At 46.7% G+C, this 20,300-nt stretch overlaps 1 protein-coding gene across 3 annotated transcripts in view; it reads right to left on the minus strand.

Moving 5' to 3' along the window:
- The window catches only part of LOC136671465 (phospholipid-transporting ATPase IF-like), a 65,849-nt gene that overhangs the window by 44,317 nt on the left and 1,232 nt on the right, over positions 1 to 20,300 (minus strand). For all 3 annotated transcript variants that reach the window (XM_066647136.1, XM_066647137.1, XM_066647138.1), the window contains exons 2-6: positions 4,604 to 4,720; positions 4,160 to 4,249; positions 2,853 to 2,933; positions 2,069 to 2,176; positions 1,414 to 1,542 (exon numbers count right to left, since the gene is read on the minus strand). In XM_066647136.1, the coding sequence (XP_066503233.1) occupies positions 1,414 to 1,542; positions 2,069 to 2,176; positions 2,853 to 2,933; positions 4,160 to 4,249; positions 4,604 to 4,720 (525 nt within the window). The remainder of the gene's footprint in view (positions 1 to 1,413; positions 1,543 to 2,068; positions 2,177 to 2,852; positions 2,934 to 4,159; positions 4,250 to 4,603; positions 4,721 to 20,300) is intronic.

The following is a 20,300-nucleotide window of genomic DNA, read 5'->3' on the forward strand; positions in this document are numbered from 1 at the left end:
GCTTCAGAGTAACTCTCTCTCAGAGGGTGACAGTGAAGAACTCCGCCCCATCGTACGCAGTGTGTGTTGGACCTGACGTTTCACCCAGAACCACGCGGTCTGAGACGGGTGTTTATGAGCAGAGGTGCAGAGCGGTCGCATGTGTGTGTCATGATTAAAGGGTTAATAACTCCAGCTCTAGACCTGCTTCGCCCCATTAGTGTGTAGCAGTGAAGAGCTGAGAGGACAGAGAGGGTCCACACTCACAGCGGAGTGATATTTAACACTCATCTGACAGAGGGCTTGCGGGGATATGTTCACAGGTCCGCAGGAGGGCGCTGGTTCATCACCACACTGTCCCTTTAAATATTTACACTAGAGCTGGACGATACGACAACATTTATATCACAATATATTACTTCACTCCGGCCGATACGATATAATTCCGATATCGATACGAACGATAAAAAAGACACAGAAAAACTGCTAGCAACTCAGACATAACCCAATATTAATATTTTTAAACTAACATTAAAATCGAGTGAACGAACTGACGACAGCGCCCTCTACTGACCGTAATAAGCCAGTTTCCCCAAATCGTCCAGCCCTACGTCCTCAACTCCCAAGCGATTCTGAACCATGTCTGAGGTAGGGATGGCACGATACCACTTTTTTTAGGTCCGATACCGATACCGATATTTTACATTTGGTTATGTGCCGATACCGATACTTTTTTGAAACAATAATTGCTTTGAAAAAAAAAAAAATTAGCCCAGAATCGGACCGATACTGATACTGAATATCGGATCGACGCATCCCTAGTCTTAGATCGGTTCGTCCCGCAGTGTTCCCACAATAAAGAGCTCAGCTAAACGCCCAGAAACACACACGTTAGGTTAAAGGAGGAAGGTCTCAGTGATTTAGACTTCAGTGTTGACACCATGGTGAGCGTTTACTCTTCTGCGCTGGTGTCTGCAGTTACACCTCCACACCACTAGGTGCTGATTCTCCTACATCACTGTAGTGGTACTTAAACAATGTCAATCCGACTGCTGACCAATCACAGTCTGCGGTCTGAGTCGATGCAATGCATAGCTACATTTCTGTGGAGCTATTTTCTGTGCAACTTTTTCATTACAACTGTCCCTCCCCCTCCCTCACATCAGAACATCTACCGTCATGATGCCACACCTGCTTTTTGAGAGAGAGCACAGTCAGGGATATATCACGAAAACACACACACACACACAATCAAAGCAGAGAGAAAAGAGAATCAAGCAAAAGTAGCTAGGACCGTAAGAGCGGAGGAAAACAACGCAGGCCACTAGGTGTCAGTATAATGACTGCTTCATAACGTGAGGAGAATCAGCTGAGAAATTACAGACAGCTCCTTTAATGTCCCACGAGAGACGGACTTCTACAAACGGAGCGGACCTTGAGGTTGGTTTCTCCGTCCAAACTGGCCGTGGTGATGTGGCAGGTTCCCTCGGCCCGGTCGGACGACAGCAGAACCAGGTCAGCGGGGAACGTCTCATCTTTGGCTACTCGCACTATATCTCCCACCTGCGCGCACGCACGCACGCACGCACGCACGCACACGCACACGCACACGCACGCACGCACACACGCACACACGCACACACGCACACACGCACACACACACACACGCACACACGCACACACACACACACACACACACACACACGAGAGAGAGAGAGGTTTGATTAAAGAAATATATTAGAACATTACCTTAATCTCTACAGTTGTTTTTAAGTAACCCATGATTTAATACGTTTTGAGTTGTTTTTAAAGTGTTTTCTGATCTAACCCGAGGCGACCTGACTTCTATCTACTTTCCAGCGGTGTGTTCTGAGATAATTAAAAGACTCTGTGGCTCGTTATGATGCAGTAAATCTCATTTTAAAACATCTCCTGAAGGTAATCATTTAAAGATGATGGATGAGTGTTAGGGCGGCAGCTCCATGAAGCAGTGTGTAAACTGTTTATTTAAACTCTCACAGCGGACTTTGTCTTCGCTCCATCCACTGAGTGAAGGGTTCGGGGTTTATTTAAAAAACAAAAAACTCACTCGAATGTTTTTAGAGCGGGTCTGAACCAGACTCCCGCTCCGCACCACGAACACCGGAGCTCCGTTCACTTCATTATCAGCTTTATGTCTCAACCAGTCTTCATATCCCTGCAGAGAGAGAGAGAGAGAGGGGGGGGGGGGGGGAGAGAGGGGCAGAGAGACAGAGAGGGGGGGGGGGGAGAGAGAGAGAGAGAGAGAGAGAGAGAGAGAAAGGGAGAGATAGAGAGAGAGAGATAGAGAGAGAGAGAGAAAGGGAGAGATAGAGAGAGGGGGGGGGGGAGAGGGGGGGGGCGGAGAGACCGAGAGACAGAGAGAGAGGGGGGGGGGAGAGAGAGACAGAGAGAGAGAGAGAGAGAGACAGAGAGAGAAGGGGGAGAGAGAGAGAGATAGAGAGAGAGACAGAGAGAGGGAGGGGGGAGAGAGACAGATAAAGAGAGAGGGAAAGGGAGAGGGAGAGAGAGAGAAAGAGAGAGAGAGAAGAGAGAGGGAGAGAAAGAAGGAAAGGGAGAGGGAGAGAAAGAGGGAGAGAGAGAAGAGAGAGAGAGAAGAGAGAGAGAGAGAAACATACAAAAAGTGAGAATAGAGATAATGTAGTTTCTCTGTGTATAAATATCATTATTCTGATAAATGAAAGAGGTTGGGGACAGGTTCATATGTTTTTGGAAGAAAAGTAGTGATACGTTGAGGAAGATGAAGATGATGATTTTGTTTTGCATAAAACAACCTTTGCTTTTGAAATGGAACAATAACAAACGAGGAATCAAAACAAACAAAGAGCCCTCACCTGTTTGATGGCGGTTACAGTAATGACAAAGAACAGAGGAAGTCCACTGGTCACAGGGGAAGTGGGCGTGTCTATCATTAACTGTAAACAACAAAGAGGTAGTACATTAACCTTCAGTCCACACACTCAGCCCCACAACTTTCTGTTCACACACACAGCCCCCGTCCACACACACACAGTCCCACAACTTTCTGTCCACACACAACTTTACATGGAAGACATAGACAACTAGGTTTTATATGTTATCAAAATAAACACATTGAAATAAATAAAATCCCTTGTCCGTGGCAGGTTCAAATTAATATCTGGAGTCCACCAACCCACACACTGTGAAACAAGACCCCCCCAGTCAGTTCTCTGTGCGCTGCCTGAGTCAGAAACACAGGATAAAACGAGTCGTTCTGATTCTGCTCCGCTTCTGACGTCAAGTGCAGAGACTTTAGAATGGCCCCGCCCCCTCGTCTGAGTCTGTCAGATCACAGCGCTGGACCCGTGTTTATGTGAGAGCGCAAAGACGAGGTTAAACTCAGCGAAACAGACACAACGAGCGCAGAGAAATAAGAGCACTGAGTAAAAACGGAGAAGAAAGAGAACAGAGTGAAAACGGCTAAAAACCTGTGCTTCAGTACGAGTTAAGCTCCTACACTGGATTTATTTCAAACTGTAGTAAAATGGTCTACACTGGCTTTAAGCTCTGCTCCACACCCTGACCCTCGGCTCCCGTACACACTCCGCGGAGCAGATAAAGAGCTGCCCAGGGGCTCTGTGATTAATTAAAGGTTAAAAATAAAGTCTCTGCAGAAAGAACAGGGCAGCAAACTTATTACAGTCAGAAAATAAAAATCCAAAACATTAAATCGGTCCCACTACTGTCAATCTGGGGGCAAAATATTAACCCTTCAGACTGGATAAGGCACTGGACACAGGCGCAGGTCACTGGTGAGGTTTGAGTGAATAATTAAGGCCTTTATAATCATTAACAACAATTAACTGGGATTAGTTAACACAGCCCTTAAGAGCAGCTTCAGAACAACGACTCAAACTGCGTCCACATCAGACTTCCACTTCTGTTCCGTTCGGCTGTTTGTGGAACGTGATTTATAACCTACATCATTCTCGCTGTTCACTCACACACTCACACACTCTCTCACACACACACTCTCTCACACACACACTCTCTCACACACACACTCTCTCTCACACACACTCTCTCACACACACTCTCTCACACACACACATCTGAGTGACACCTGAGGAAACAGATCGGATTGGACCACTTCTCCGAGCTGAAAGGAAGCAGGTCTCACCTGGACGAGGAAGATGATGAGGAAGTAAAAGTTGGCTATTCTTCGGAACTGTTCAAACAGATTCTTGGGAATGAAATTCCACACGGTGTACTGTGGAGAGGAGAGGAACAAGGAGCAGGAGTGAGGACAGGTTTAGAGAGAGAGATAAAGGTGGAACACTGAATAAAAATAAAAAAAGGCTAGTTGTCCACCATCCACAGCTGCACTATAAAGTGGTATGTGTTTTTAAAGCATTGGGTTTAAAGTTTATATTGAGAGGGACACTGTATTTAAGGCGGTATGGAGCAGGATGCTGTGTTTTTAAAGTGATTTTAAGTGGGAGGCGATGTCTGAGGTGGAGTTAGACCTGGAGTGGAGTAATTATTGAAAAAATAAATAACTTTCATTTGAAAACATCCAAAATGACATCGAAATATTCAGGAGCAGTGTAGAGGCCAGTCCTACCTTAGAGGAGATGATTCTGTTGTCTGCGAACCTCTGGGGGACATAATCTTCGTGCTGAGGGAAGCGGTTTGCGATGTAAACAGTTCTGGTGTCGCTCAGATGAGGCGGGTCAAAGCCCTAAGAGAAACAGACACAAACTGTAGACAAGCTCCAAATATACAGCATCTGGAGGGTTTCAGACACTTCAGACAAACAACAGTCATCATTCTCCCTGAAACACACCGATCCACCTTAAAAGATGCTGAGCTTACAGCTGTGTTTCCCCACAATCGCAGACGCTCCCTTTAAACTCCAAGTTCAACAAATACTCCTGATACAACAGGCATTCCTAGTGTAAACAAGTGAAAACACTTAAACAGGGTGTTTTTGGGGATACATTAGTGTATAATTTATCCATCCATCCATTATCTGTAACCGCTTATCCAGTTCAGGGTCACGGTGAGTCTACCTGGAATCATTGGGCGCAAGGCGGGAATACACCCTGGAGGGGGCGCCAGTCCTTCACAGGGCAACACACACTCACACCTATGGACACGAGTCAGCAATCCACCTACCAACGTGTGTTTTTGGACTGTGGGAGGAAACCGGAGCACCTGGAGGAAACCCACACGGACACAGGGAGAACACACCACACTCCTCACAGACAGTCACCCGGAGGAAACCCACGCAGACACAGGGAGAGCACACCACACTCCTCACAGACAGTCACCCGGAAGAAACCCACGCAGACACAGGGAGAGCACACCACACTCCTCACAGTCACCCGGAGGAAACCCACGCAGACACAGGGAGAGCACACCACACTCCTCACAGACAGTCACCCGGAGGAAACCCACGCAGACACAGGGAGAACACACCACACTCCTCACAGACAGTCACCCGGAGGAAACCCACACAGACACAGGGAGAACACACCACACTCCTCACAGACAGTCACCCGGAGGAAACCCACGCAGACACAGGGAGAACACACCACACTCCTCACAGACAGTCACCCGGAGGAAACCCACACAGACACAGGGAGAACACACCACACTCCTCACAGACAGTCACCCGGAGGAAACCCACGCAGACACAGAGAGAACACACCACACTCCTCACAGACAGTCACCCGGAGGAAACCCACACAGACACAGGGAGAACACACCACACTCCTCACAGACAGTCACCCGGAGGAAACCCACGCAGACACAGGGAGAACACACCACACTCCTCACAGACAGTCACCCGGAGGAAACCCACACAGACACAGGGAGAACACACCACACTCCTCACAGACAGTCACCCGGAGGAAACCCACGCAGACACAGGGAGAACACACCACACTCCTCACAGACAGTCACCCGGAGGAAACCCACACAGACACAGGGAGAACACACCACACTCCTCACAGACAGTCACCCGGAGGAAACCCACGCAGACACAGAGAGAACACACCACACTCCTCACAGACAGTCACCTGGAGGAAACCCACGCAGACACATAAAATGTCCCATAAAATATACACCAGCCACAATTAAATATGTTTCTATTTCTTTCCGTTATAATTCAGTGAATAAAAAGTGAAGGTGGATACAAATGTGCCACAGTGTGATCTCTGCAGAGTTTAACATATTTTCACATATTTCGCAAAATCCTGAAAAACGTGTCGTTTGATCAGCGACACAAACATTTGCATACTGAATGTTATTAAAATTGATTCTAAGGAGGTGTAAGGTTCCAAAAATGAATGCAGTTGAAGCTGTTCTCTGGATCTGTGTGTTTTTACACCGCTGTCTGCCAACAATAATCCTGTTAAAGATGAGAAGCCCTGCGCTGCCTGCATCTCCACGAGGAGGAAGAAGATTTAAAGCCAGAGTCCTCAGCGCTCAGTGTGTGTGTGTGTGTGTGTGTGTGTGTGTGAGCAGAGAGCATGAATCACGCACTCCACGAGTTAGCTTCCCATCAGCAGCGGCACGAAGCTGACAAATTCAACAGGACAGGAGCTCAGCTTCTACAAACACTGCCCTCGCGGCAGAGCGGCTTCGACTGTGGGCCTTAGTTCTCTGCTTTTTAGAACACCACCAGAGTCAGAGGTGACAGGTCTGATCCGTGCAGCAGATGAAGTTTGGACTACGAGAGACATTAGGGGTTAAAATTAAAGTGTTAATGACAAGTTAACACAACAAACAGCACTTGTGTTGAAACACTGTTAACACATCGTTGTGGTGTGCTGCTGAAGAGGACAAACGTGGTGCACGTAGAGCTGGACGATACGAGCACAATCTACATCAGGATACAGTTCTTAGCTTTGGTCGATGTGGTGTGTTCTCTCTGTGTCTGTGTGGGTTTCCTCCGGGTGACTGTCTGTGAGGAGTGTGGTGTGTTCTCTCTGTGTCTGTGTGGGTTTCCTCCGGGTGACTGTCTGTGAGGAGTGTGGTGTGTTCTCTCTGTGTCTGTGTGGGTTTCCTCCGGGTGACTGTCTGTGAGGAGTGTGGTGTGTTCTCTCTGTGTCTGTGTGGGTTTCCTCCGGGTGACTGTCTGTGAGGAGTGTGGTGTGTTCTCTCTGTGTCTGTGTGGGTTTCCTCCGGGTGACTGTCTGTGAGGAGTGTGGTGTGTTCTCCCTGTGTCTGTGTGGGTTTCCTCTGGGTGACTGTCTGTGAGGAGTGTGGTGTGTTCTCCCTGTGTCTGTGTGGGTTTCCTCTGGGTGACTGTCTGTGAGGAGTGTGGTGTGTTCTCCCTGTGTCTGTGTGGGTTTCCTCTGGGTGACTGTCTGTGAGGAGTGTGGTGTGTTCTCCCTGTGTCTGCGTGGGTTTCCTCCGGGTGACTGTCTGTGAGGAGTGTGGTGTGTTCTCTCTGTGTCTGTGTGGGTTTCCTCCAGGTGACTGTCTGTGAGGAGTGTGGTGTGTTCTCTCTGTGTCTGTGTGGGTTTCCTCCGGGTGACTGTCTGTGAGGAGTGTGGTGTGTTCTCTCTGTGTCTGCGTGGGTTTCCTCTGGGTGACTGTCTGTGAGGAGTGTGGTGTGTTCTCTCTGTGTCTGTGTGGGTTTCCTCCAGGTGACTGTCTGTGAGGAGTGTGGTGTGTTCTCTCTGTGTCTGTGTGGGTTTCCTCCGGGTGACTGTCTGTGAGGAGTGTGGTGTGTTCTCTCTGTGTCTGCGTGGGTTTCCTCAGGGTGCTCCGGTTTCCTCCTACACTCCAAAAACACACGTTGGTAGGTGGATTGGAGACTCAAAAGTGTCCATAGGTGTGAGTGAATGTGTGTCTGTGTTGCCCTTGTGAAGGACTTGCGCCCCCTCCAGGGTGTATTCCCGCCTTGCGCCCAATGATTCCAGGTAGGCTCCGGACCCACCGTGACCCTGAACTGGAGAAGCAGTTACATATAATGAATGAATCAATGAATGAATGACGACAGCACCCTCTATAGTCCAGCTCCATCCATAGTCCTTGGATTCATATTTACTGCACATTCTTCTTCTTCTTGAACTCTTCAGTGTTTGCTCTACTGCTACCCTCTAGTAAAGAAAACAGTTCTGTATAGAACCATGAACACTTGAAGAACCTTTTGCATCATGAAGAGGTTCTTCAGGTTGATGGAGCATGTGCTGTAGCTGGTTCTACGCAGGACATTTTAGAGATGGTGCAATTTTCGGCTCCGAAAATGGTTCTTCTGTTGTAACACGCTTGACATCATAACAACGGAGGAACCTTTTGGTGCCGTATAGAACCATCCACAGCTCATTATCCATCACCTCTTCAAGATGCAAAAGGTTCTTCAAGGGTTTCATTGTTAAAGACCCATTGCCTTTCATAAAGAACCCTTGTAGAACCATCATTTTCAAGCGTGTACTCTTTGCGCTGTTGGTGGATATTATTTGTACTTGTGCTCTCTCTCTCTCTCTCTCTCTCTCTCTCTCTCTCTCTCTCTCTCTCTCTCTCTCTCTCTCTCTCTCTCTCTCTCTCTCTCTCTCTCTCTCTCTCTCTCTCTCTCTCTCTCTCTCTCTCTCTCTCTCGTCCACATCCTTGGCCTGGCCCACACCACAGGATACGAGGCTCCTCCCGACAATCCCCAAAGGTCTGCTGATTTAAGGTGATGATAAACTATGATCCTCCCAGAGTCTCCTGCGGCGTGGGGAGTCCATAGCACAGTCAGGGCCGCTCTGATCGTGATGATTTAATATGAAACAGGTCCGATATTTTCAGACGGAGCTTGGGTTAAGGTTTCACCACAATCCGCCGTGTTCGTTTACATCTAGTGTGTGAGAAACTCCCGTGTGTGAGGAGTGTGAGCAGTCTGAAAGTGTGTGGTGTTTATTCAGAGTGCAACCACTTAATGCTATTAATATATGTTAAATATATTTAATTAAATATTAATACAGGGGGTCCTCGAATTATGACGTTGATCCGTTCCTACGTCGCGTCGTAAACCGATTTTCGGTATAAGTCGGAACATACATACACACTGTACGTAACTAACATACTGTAAGCACTTATCGTATCCTAACACCTATCCTCCTCGAAGTTCAAGTTACGAAGTTTACGACGCAAAATCACGTAAGTCGAAACAAGGCTTTATACAGTAAATGGGAGATGTGTCGTAACCACGAAACATCGTAACTCGGGACTGACGTAACCCGGGGACCTCCTGTATAGCATTTATTTTGTTGCATTAGTGTGTTCTTGAAATTAACACAAGTATTTTTCAGCGTTTTGTTCCTATCGCTAAAATACCCTGAAATACCGTGATATTATTTTAGAGCCATATCGCCCACCCCTACACTATACAAATACCTTTCATGTTTTTAACCTCGGGTACGATTTACAAAATCCAGTAGTTAGACTCAGACTTTATACGGACCTCCAGCTCAGACCCACAGCTCCTGCTCCCGGGCTTGGTGTCTATTCTGGTGGATGTAATGCTAATAGAAGAGATTTCACCAGTGAGAAGGCTCTCCAGACATTACCATGAGAGGCCATTAACGTGAGAAGAATGAGTCTGTCCCTGCTCCCGTCTGAAAGAGACATTACCAATGCAGACAGAGAGCAGCAAAACAATTCATTACGACCCTCAGCGCGGCGCTTAAATCACTTACTATTGACTTCAGCGGTGGCATTTTCTTTTGTTTTTGTTTACGTTTCCTCGGTGCAGAGCGCCTGGGTCAGTCCTGACATCCAGCCGCAGGAAAACGCACACAAACCTGCGTTTCTTTCTCATCCGAACCCTCGCTACAGTAGAATATGCGGAGGACATGACCCCTGCTACACAAACACTGAGCTTCTTGGCTATTGGCTAGTAACTGGATTACAGCTCAATTAGGGCTCTCCTCTAACGACTGTGCATTTGCCGGTATAATTAAACTCGCGGAAGGCACTAAGCAAATTACAGGCCGATCGATGGCAACGAGGCAAAGAGCTACTTCCACAGCATCTCTACGTGTTTCCACTTCTCGTTTAACTCTAACCACAGGATCTGACTGTGTTCTTCTGAAATTAAGACTTTTAAAAGGGAACATATAAATCCACCAACCCACACACTGTGAAACAAGACCCCTGTCAGTTTTCTGTGCGCTGCCTGAGTCAGAAACACGGGATAAAATGAGTCGTTCTGATTCTGCTCTTCTTCTGACGTCAAGGGCAGAGACTTTAGAATGGCCCCGCCCCCTCGTCTGAGTCTGTCCAATCACAGCGCTGGACCCGTGTTTATGTGAGAGCGCAAAGTCGAGGTTAAACTCAGCGAAACAGACACAACGAGCGCGGAGAAATAAGAGCACTGAGTAAAAACGGAGAAGAAAGAGAACAGAGTGAAAACGGCTAAAAACCAGAGCTTCTGCTCCTCGCTCCTCACTGCTGTGCGCTCGGGGTCGGGGTGAACAGCGAGCGGCTCATTATCATTTAAAGGAACAGGTGCTGAAAGCGGGCGTTCTGAACAGGGGCTGTTTACACAGGGGGAGAACACTGCTGTGGGGCTCGTGGGGTTTGGACCAAAGCAGGTCACAGACGTTTCGTTAAGAAACAGAACTGTTATTTGCTCTGGATCCTGGATAATCTCCAAGCTATTGTGTGGACCTCTGTTTTTCTAAATAATGCAATGACACTTAATTAATGACACTGGTCACTGTTCTGAAACCTGTAAGAGCCCCAGCTGCCGAACAAAGGCACTTCTGCTGTTGCTCCAAGTTGAAATCAGAGCATCAGGAAGCCACGTCATTCAACCCCAACGGCAACACCCGCCAAGACAGGGTGTACAGCTAACACACACACACACACACACACACACACACATGTTCTCTAGGAGCTCAGGAACCACACTGCTTCATTTCATTCTGTTTTCTGAGACTACAACCTCCTCCAGAACTACTGACAAAGTGTGTGGGGCTAAAACACAACACTGAAAACACACTACTACACACACCCCTCTCTCCTGTACACGCTCCACGAGCACGGACCACCATCTCACTTCATTTTATTCTGTTTTCTAGGATGTAAACGTCTCCATAACGTCTTCAAAATTGCCCCATTGTGTCTGGCTGAAAGAAAGCCAGCGAATAACGGCCTCGTAATTCATCCATCTGCTCTGAGCTGCACTTAGGAAATTGCGTCATCCTTTTACCGAAAAGGTTACAGTGGGGTTTTTCGCGGTGTAGCAGCAGACGGGGGTGAAGAAAAAAAGAAAAACAAAAACAGCAGGACTGGTCTAGACTCTACTTTAGAGAGAAGAAAAACAAGCACCGTCTTCAACAGAAAAGAACACCAATGTTACACCTCAGAGGAATAAGAGCAGTGAAATATACCGCGCCGCAGTTTACAGTCTCTCTCTCTCTCTCTCTCTCTCTCTCTGTGTGTGTGATGGAGGGGAAACACAGTCAGAAAAAGAACTAGTCTTTCACCCTGTGTTCACACTGAGAGAGACTCATTTCCACTCATTTCCAATGAGACCCTGCCCTGGACAGGCAAAGTGGGCGGAGTCAGCGATGAGCAAAGCTTAACTTTATGCAAATTAGGAGTGAATAGATGTGGCATATTTGAACCAATGGGAATCGAGCAGGGTGTTATTTATGGAGATAAGGGACGGGCGACGAGAGACGAGAAACGCCAATGTGAACGCATCCAGAACGAGTCTGACGTATCCCTGCATTTCACTAACGTGGTTAGCGTCTGGCTCTGTAGCGCAGCACTGACAGAAGTGGGATATATTTATACTCATCTCACACACTGCTTCCCTCCCTCTGCTGGAGAGGATCTCACAGCATTTAACAGCACAGAATCCCACCGCCTCCTCACATGAGGGCCACTGTGCTTCATAATAATAATAGGAAAAGGCCATTACCCTCTGTTAGCCGTATTAGCATTTTAATTATAGGATCTGACAGAAGACTGGTAGCTTCTAGTGCCTTTCTCTGCTCTTGTGACTGAATCTGTGAAAGTTAATTCACTAATTCTGGTCTAAAATGGGGGTTAACCTTTTTATTAATTTTAGCCACAAGGCTCATTGCCTACACCTGATTACAACCCTTTTTAACGTTATATATTCTTGCACTCCCTCACAGAGCAGGAAGGGTTTAGGCAACTTAGTGGAGGTCCAGACTTTGGCCACTCCGCACCAGTGATTATGTAACAGCAGAGGAAGTTATATTGCAGTTTTGATGAAATGCCGCTGATGTTCAGCGCACATCGCAATCCATTTCAAGAGGATGCTGTATCTTATGCAGGACAGTCACAGTCTGTTAAACTCATTTCTGCTTTAACACACTCCTTAAACAAGGCACTGGACTGTGACACGTTAAAATAATAATGAAATACAAGCACCAATAAGTCTTTATAACAGTGAGACGAGAAGCAGATTAAGTATCAAGTTAATGAAAGAATCATAAGAGCAGCTACGATCACGTCGTCATCATCATAATCACGTCATTACTGTCACCATCATAACTTTAGCTGTGGCCATTATTCATCACCAAACTCCAAACACTGCGGCTGCTGAAGTCCCTTCTATTAAAGCAACACTTGGTAATGTTCTTACCTTAAAATTAAAGCCTCAATATCATTGGGATGCTCCACTGAGCTGTAACAGAGCCTCCGTCATTATTACTCCAAACTCAGCACTGCGGAAACTGCACTATGTAACTTTTGGAGGAGGGTAGGGCAGTAAATTCAAGCTCTGTTTTTGTACCTTTCTGGAATTAACTGAGAGTGAATTACGTCCTCTTTTTTGCATCAACTCTCAATGGGCACTTTATCAGAAATATCGTTTTAAATATCACAAATATTCTAATTATTATAATTAGAGTCAGCACATGCAACTAACTTGAAGTCTGAGTGCATCAGTGAGTGTGTTTACATGCACACACTCCGATAAATCTGCGGAAAATCAGACTCTGGAACCTGTCCGTCAACAGTCTACATGAGTCACTCAGTGTCTGGATGTGCACCTGCTTCCTATGTACTGCGCAAAAAAGCACAGCGCCCCCCAGAGCCACAGACTGACCCTGCGAACAACGGGTTTTAAGACACTCCCCCGGGATTCTGTCTTGGTCTCTCCCGTCCACACTGTCCACATTTCTGACTCTGTTTTCACAGCAGCGCCATGAGCTTCTTATTTTAGTGAATGTGTAGTTTAGTGAATGTGTAGTAATTTTACACAAACACATCACCGTGCAAAAGTCAGAGACCACACTGCATTCATACTTTCCTCTCAAAACATTAAGAACCAGTCGAGTACGACACACAAGCCACAATTCATTTTTCTGCTGATACTGCTTTACTGAGCAAAAACAAAACAAAACACTAAGATAATAACAACATTAAAATGGCGTCAGAGAACATCAGTCTCACAACAGTGGCATTTAAAAGCTGACGTGTGTAGAAATGTATCGGAACTTAATAATATTTGCAGTGAGTCCCAGTCTTTGGCTGAAGCTGGCTGAAAAGAAAAGGATGTGCCTCTGTGGAAAACAAAAGAAATGAGGGTAAAGGTCGACGTGCTCCAAACCACATCGCTGAGATTTAATCAGATGAAATGTTTTCTTTATCAGCAGCTCTTAACACTGAGAATTCATACTGACTCTCCCTTCCCTAGCCCTGTGTGTGGAGCAGGTGACTGTGCACAGGTACAGCAACACATCACCTGTAAACCCTCCACATCAACTGTCAGCAGAAACCCGTCGGGTGAGAAAGCGGTGCCAAACGCAGCTGAACATGTGCAAGTTTCAGCAGCAAGATGACAACACTCAGTGAGGTCACTCCAGGACCTTCATACACCCCCCGAGCCCCACAGCAGTGTTCTCCCCCTGTGGAAACAGCCCCTGTTCAGAACGCCCGCTTTCAGCACCTGTTCCTTTAAATGATAATGAGCCGCTCGCTGTTCACCCCGACCCCGAGCGCACAGCAGTGAGGAGCGAGGAGCAGAAGCTCTGGTTTTTAGCCGTTTTCACTCTGTTCTCCTTCTTCTCCGTTCTTGTTTTCTCTGCTTTTACTCTGAAAACTAATGGGGGGGGGGGTCTTTTTTCATAGTGTGTGGGTTGGTGGGCTCCAGATCAAAACATTAACGTGAATATACACACACACACACACACACACACACACGACTGTCCCCTTTAAAAACTAAAGACTATGTGAACTATGATTAATCCACAGTCGCCGTTCTGTTTCTGTTTGATACCAACAACAAACACAGCAGCAGCAGGCGACAGGTATAAACTCCGTCTCCTCTTTCTCACAGATCCAGTTTCATTATGCATATTTCATTTCACTCCTCGGGCCGAGCGTTTGTGGGTTATTCGCTTTAAACTCGTAAACGGAACAAATAATAAACAATACGTTGTTGTATTTTTGAATTCATGATTCAGATTTACACCCACTGTCCATTAAACATCAATACACTCATCAATTAATGATTTAATGATTCCTGTTCTTCAGTGTCACTGCTAGACGGGGAGTAGTCCACCAACAGGGGGAAAGGGGGCTAACAAAGTATGCAGAGCAACCGGTGGACTACAGTCTGTGGTTGTAGAACTACAGAGTGCTCCTGTCTGGTCTTCCATTTCAGAGGGAGCCATCAGCACTGGGCTGTGAAGCAGTGGCACAGGAGTGTCATCCAGGGTCTGTGGGAGGAGCTGGCTGCCATCAGATCCTCACAGAAATGCTCCAAGCCTTCCCAGGACAGCAGAGGGAACACACTCCCGATGAAGGCCCTTCTTTTCAGAGGCTCCTGGTTTGTCCTGGTGAAGTGTGTGTTCACCTGCCCCAGCTGTAACTCTCCAGACGTGAAGACGCAACACGCTTCTCTTCTTGGAAACTTGGCTTTTAAACACAGTCCAGTGGCTGCACAAGCGCAGGCAAATATTCATGAGGCGACTCTGGCTGCTTTCCATCCGCCGCTGAGGAACATGAATAATCCAAATCACTGCCAGACTTTCCATTCACAAACTCAGAAAACTCCTGCACTGCGTTACTCCGCTCTCAGCTTCACCTCCAGCTTTTAACGGGGGTCTTCTGCACTTCCTGGATCCGTAGACTATCATTCATCATCCCGGGGTTCAGCACACATTCAGACTCCAGTTTCATGGTGTGTTTTATTGGTTTTAGAATCAGATTTGCTCAGTTTAAAGGAACAATAAGCAATATTTTTACTTTAAAATTCCAGCTTCAAAATCATTGTGATGCTGAGCCTTAGTGGTGGCTAATTTGGGCTCAGCACTGCAGAAACTGCACTATGTAACTTTTGAAGGAGGGTAGGAACCCACAGCTTTAAGAGGTTTTTATAAGTGACATACGCAAATGAGGCCTGGTCTGATTAGCTGCATTCATTACATTTCATATAAAAACCAGTCTGAACTTAAATGCTTCCTTATAACATCAGGGTGAGTGGGCGGGGCTAAGTTGCTTTAAGTGTTTTTCTAACGTACTTTAAAGGTGATGATTTTAATCAAACTTTCATGATTTTTTTTATAAAGCTCTGAGTGTGTGTCCTCTCCATGTGCTGCTCTGGAAACTGCTCTAATGTGTTTACGAAGCCCCAGTGTCTGTAAATGGGTAAAAAAACAAAGTGTCTGGGTCCGGTGCTAGGCTTTCTCTCTCTCTGCTCACGGCAGAGAAACGCCATCTGGAGGTTTTTAGACAACGGAGAGACTCCAAACGCTGAAAAGCACCAACCGAGATGAGGATGTTGCTCTATTCCTGCTCCATAGGGGGGTAACACTGACTTATTTTTGCTGTTACAGTTACATTACTTAAGGTGGAACTGACTCTAAATTCAGGAGAGCGCTAACTGCATGAAAGTAAACGTAGAACGAAAGTGTTACAAAACTAAACAGCTCGAGTTACACACGAGTTTCTGTGGGAATTCAAACAGTGAATAAACACTTACAGACAATTTACACTTCAGACACCAACAAGATACAGTCGCTTCTTACTCACACACACCGCTCCACCTTAAAAGATACAGTCACTTCTTACTCACACACACCGCTCCACCTTAAAAGATACAGTCGCTTCTTACTCACACACACCACTCCACCTTAAAAGATACAGTCGCTTCTTACTCACACCGCTCCACCTTAAAAGATACAGTCGCTTCTTACTCACAACGCTCCACCTTAAAAAACATGGAGATTCTGAACATACACAAACCAAAGAGAACAGAATTTTCCCACCATCGTAGATGTTCCCTTTAAGACACTATGTCAAACTCTTTTATTCAAAACAGTCAGAGAGCAGCGTTTTCCTCAAGATGGGCTCTTTAACTCGAACAGAGGAGTTACTCATCATCCTCTCGCTGAGGAAAAGCCACGGTAATTGCTTCCAGCGAAACAAGCGCGAAGTGTGCAGCTTCAAGATTCCTGACTGGCACATAGTACACACACGTGGCACATGGGGCATCTCTCTCTCTCTCTCTCTCTCTCTCTCTCTCACACACACACACACACTAAACATTGCTCACAGAGGCATGTGGTCAGCTCAGAAAGTCAACATCGCGCAGCTCACCTGCAGCACTTTGGTCCCCAGCATCAGCCACTTTACATTTTAAAGACATCAAACCTTTAAATAAATCTCTTCCAGCTGGTGTCCAAGCTCTTACCAGGGCTGGGAGAATTAATACAGCCCAAGTCTGGACAGAGGGGGCTCGATAAAGCCGTGCTGTTGGACTAAGTCTATAACTTCAACCCAGGAGATAAGGTTCTGATGGAGGCCTCATGACTCCTGTCGCTCAGTTTGGTTCCTCGACATAAAACACGTGTTGGAGGACGCGCTGACCTGGATAAAGAAAGGACCCGAGAGTGTGAGGGGAGGGGCTTTTTCCTACTCGACTCAACTCGTCTTTCCTCCTCCTCCACCAGGTGAATCAGGTCCTGGTTCTGGAAGCGGGTTCTTGTTTAGTGGCTGTTCTCTCATGGTTCAGAGCGAGTCGAGTAGGGACTAAACCGTGGCGTGTAAACCTTGCCGAGCGCTGATCGTCCAGAGAGAGTCGTCACTATACGCCACGCGACGCAGACGACCAGCACCAACTCTCCATCTGTAAAATCTCCAGCTGCAGCAGAGATCACATTTGTTTTTATCCGACTCACGACGGCAGCTCGTAAAATGACGCCGTGGTCTTTTGAAGAGGTTCAAACGCTCCTTGGATCGGTGGCCGACGAAAGAATCCAGTGAGAGGTGGACGCTGCAACAAGGAAGGAACAAACTCTACTGATCTGTCTGAACTGATGACGGAGCTGTGTTCAGTCCCAAACAACAACAACACGCCAATACACCATGAGTAAACACTGCTTAACGTTACCACCGCCGTTGCTGTGCCCACTGTTCCCCTTAGAGACGGGGTTAGAGACGACACTAATGCATCTCAGGGGAAGAATTAAACCACAATAAGAAGTACATATCATCTGTCTCATTAACGTGAGCGTCCTCATTCATAATCACTGTGATATCTCTGGGTTCAGAAGTGTGAACAGACAGCACAGAGAAGCACAAACCTCAAACGTCTGGTGTGAACTACTTCTGTACACAGCTGTGTCACGTTTTACTGAATATGCAAAGTACCTACAGAAATAAACAAAGGTTCATGCCCTCGGTCCTCGCTCATGAAGCATGTGGCGCACACACAGATTCACTTCCAAAAGACTAACACATGCACTAGGGGTTAATACTATAATAAAATATTGGGCTTTCCAATAATATTAACCCATTAAAAACACAGTTGAGACAAACCGGCTGAGGGTGGGAGCAGTGCGACTCAGACGAGAAGTTACTGAATATTTCAAAGAAATAGCCATGGGGAAGAATTTGGTCGGTGCACTTTAGAAACAGGTTCTGCCCTGAACCAGCGAATGACTGAGAGACAGAGCAGCAGGAGATCACCTCCACTCACAGAGCTAGGATCATGACATTTGCCCAGAGAGCTTCAGAGGGTTTTACACTTCAACCAGATAAGCCTCAAGTCAATGGGCTTCAATAGGAAAAGGGCTGGAGGATGTTCCCACACCACAAAAGACATTCATCACAACAAACACTACACGTTATTAATGCGATTGTTACTACTAATACTACTACATCTATTACAACAACAACAACGATACGTTACATTTACACAGAGCCTTTCTAACACACAAGGAGAAAAAAACACACTTATAACTGTGGAGGAATGCAGAAGTGTTGAGAGAAGAGGCAGGTCTTTAGCTGAGATTTAAAAGCAGAGGTGAAGACCTTGCGGTGAAGGATCTAAGAGCTTGGGGCAATAACACTGTCACTAACAGCAGTCACTAATCAGGATTTGGGTCCCGACAGAAGAATTCTGGTTCTTGAACCGGTTCTGTTCCTGATTCTTGGAACCTGTTTTTTTCTGGTGAAGCGGCCCGTGTTTCTACAAGTTTAGAGGGGAAGCGAGGATACGTCACCAGCGGGGGGCGCTGCTGTGGCTGAATACAGCGTCAGAGCCACAGATAAACTCAGAGTCATGACAGGGTCATTGTTTATTCTGTGTTCACCGTGGAATGAGATCAGAGTGAGATATAACACTGTGTAAATGTTGTTGAGTTCAGTCCTGCTGAGGTTGTGAACAGCGGAGAAACGTAACCAACGCAGAGTCACGGCTCTGACCAAGGACAACGGTGTCACGCCAAACACAGCCCCAGAAACACACACCAACGGAGCATGTTCCTGCTTTATTTCCTGTTACTTATTTATATGAAAAGTTGTAAATGACCGTATCCAACTCCTCTGGGGGATAACGCTGTGTGTGAGGCTCTGAGCTCTTTCCTGAACTGACCCTCCACACGCCCACAGACCACGTCACGGTTCACACTGAGGAACCAGCTGTTCTTTGGTTCCAGCTGGGAACTAACTTTTCTGGTTCGTGAACCAGTTTATATCAGTTCCAAATTTTGTTTGTGAACTGGAACTGTTCCAGTTCCTCGTTGGTGGAAAAGCGCTATCAGAGGACGTCAGTGCTCCTGCAGAACAGAGGGAGTGTGAAAGTTTTATTTTGTAAAAAATTCACAAAATAGTGTAAAAGATTTATTCAACAAAAATAAGCTATAAATGCGCTCCGTTCCCGACTCTGTGGGTTTAGACCATTTACAGATGGAGTCAGTGTCACTCACACAGACTTTTGGACACAGTATTGTCCCCAAGAACAGAACAAACCCATCACTGTCTTCTGCAGCTTTTTCCTGATGGAGCTCAGAACCAACGCAGAGCCCAATAAACTCCTCACTTTTCACACGGCTTCAGTCTTAGGTTCTTTAAAAATGTTATTTTACCTATTACCAATTATTAATTTAACATTTATGTTTATAAAGCTGGGCAGCACATGTGACATCACAATCACACAGCTCCAGGGTCCTGGAGGTTGTGGATTCGAGTCCCGCTCCAGGTGACAGTCTGTGAGGAGTGTGGTGTGTTCTCCCTGTGTCTGCGTGGGTTTCCTCCGGGTGACTGTCTGTGAGGAGTGTGGTGTGTTCTCTCTGTTTCTGCGTGGGTTTCCTCCGGGTGACTGTCTGTGAGGAGTGTGGTGTGTTCTCCCTGTGTCTGCATGGGTTTCCTCCGGGTGACTGTCTGTGAGGAGTGTGGTGTGTTCTCTCTGTGTCTGCGTGGGTTTCCTCCGGGTGACTGTCTGTGAGGAGTGTGGTGTGTTCTCTCTGTGTCTGCGTGGGTTTCCTCCGGGTGACTGTCTGTGAGGAGTGTGGTGTGTTCTCTCTGTGTCTGTGTGGGTTTCCTCCGGGTGACTGTCTGTGAGGAGTGTGGTGTGTTCTCTCTGTGTCTGTGTGGGTTTCCTCCGGGTGCGCCGGTTTCCTCTCACGCTCCAAAAACACACGTTGGTAGGTGGATTGGAGACTCAAAAGTGTCCGTAGGTGTGAATGTGTGAGTGTGTATCGCCCTGTGAAGGACTGGCGCCCCCAGCAGGGTGTGTTCCTGCTTCCAAATGATTCCGGGTACACTCCGGACCCACCGTGACCCTGAACTGGATAAGGGCTACAGACAATGAATGAATGTTTACAAAGGTCGCTTTTAAACAGGATAAACATAAACTACACAAACACAGCCCCAAATATAAACAAACATTAAAGCATATAAATCACACACACAGCACTTCACAGGAGTTTGCCCTGAACTCTATCAGCAGAAAGACAGAGGTAAAGACTGCAGTAATGACTCTGTATTCTCAGTGATGTGTAAAACACTTGTGTGTTCTCGTTTTAACAAACCGACTCTTACTGCTGCACATTTTC

The sequence above is a fragment of the Hoplias malabaricus genome, chromosome 16 (genome assembly GCF_029633855.1).
Source record: "Hoplias malabaricus isolate fHopMal1 chromosome 16, fHopMal1.hap1, whole genome shotgun sequence".
NCBI classification, from domain to species: domain Eukaryota; kingdom Metazoa; phylum Chordata; class Actinopteri; order Characiformes; family Erythrinidae; genus Hoplias; species Hoplias malabaricus.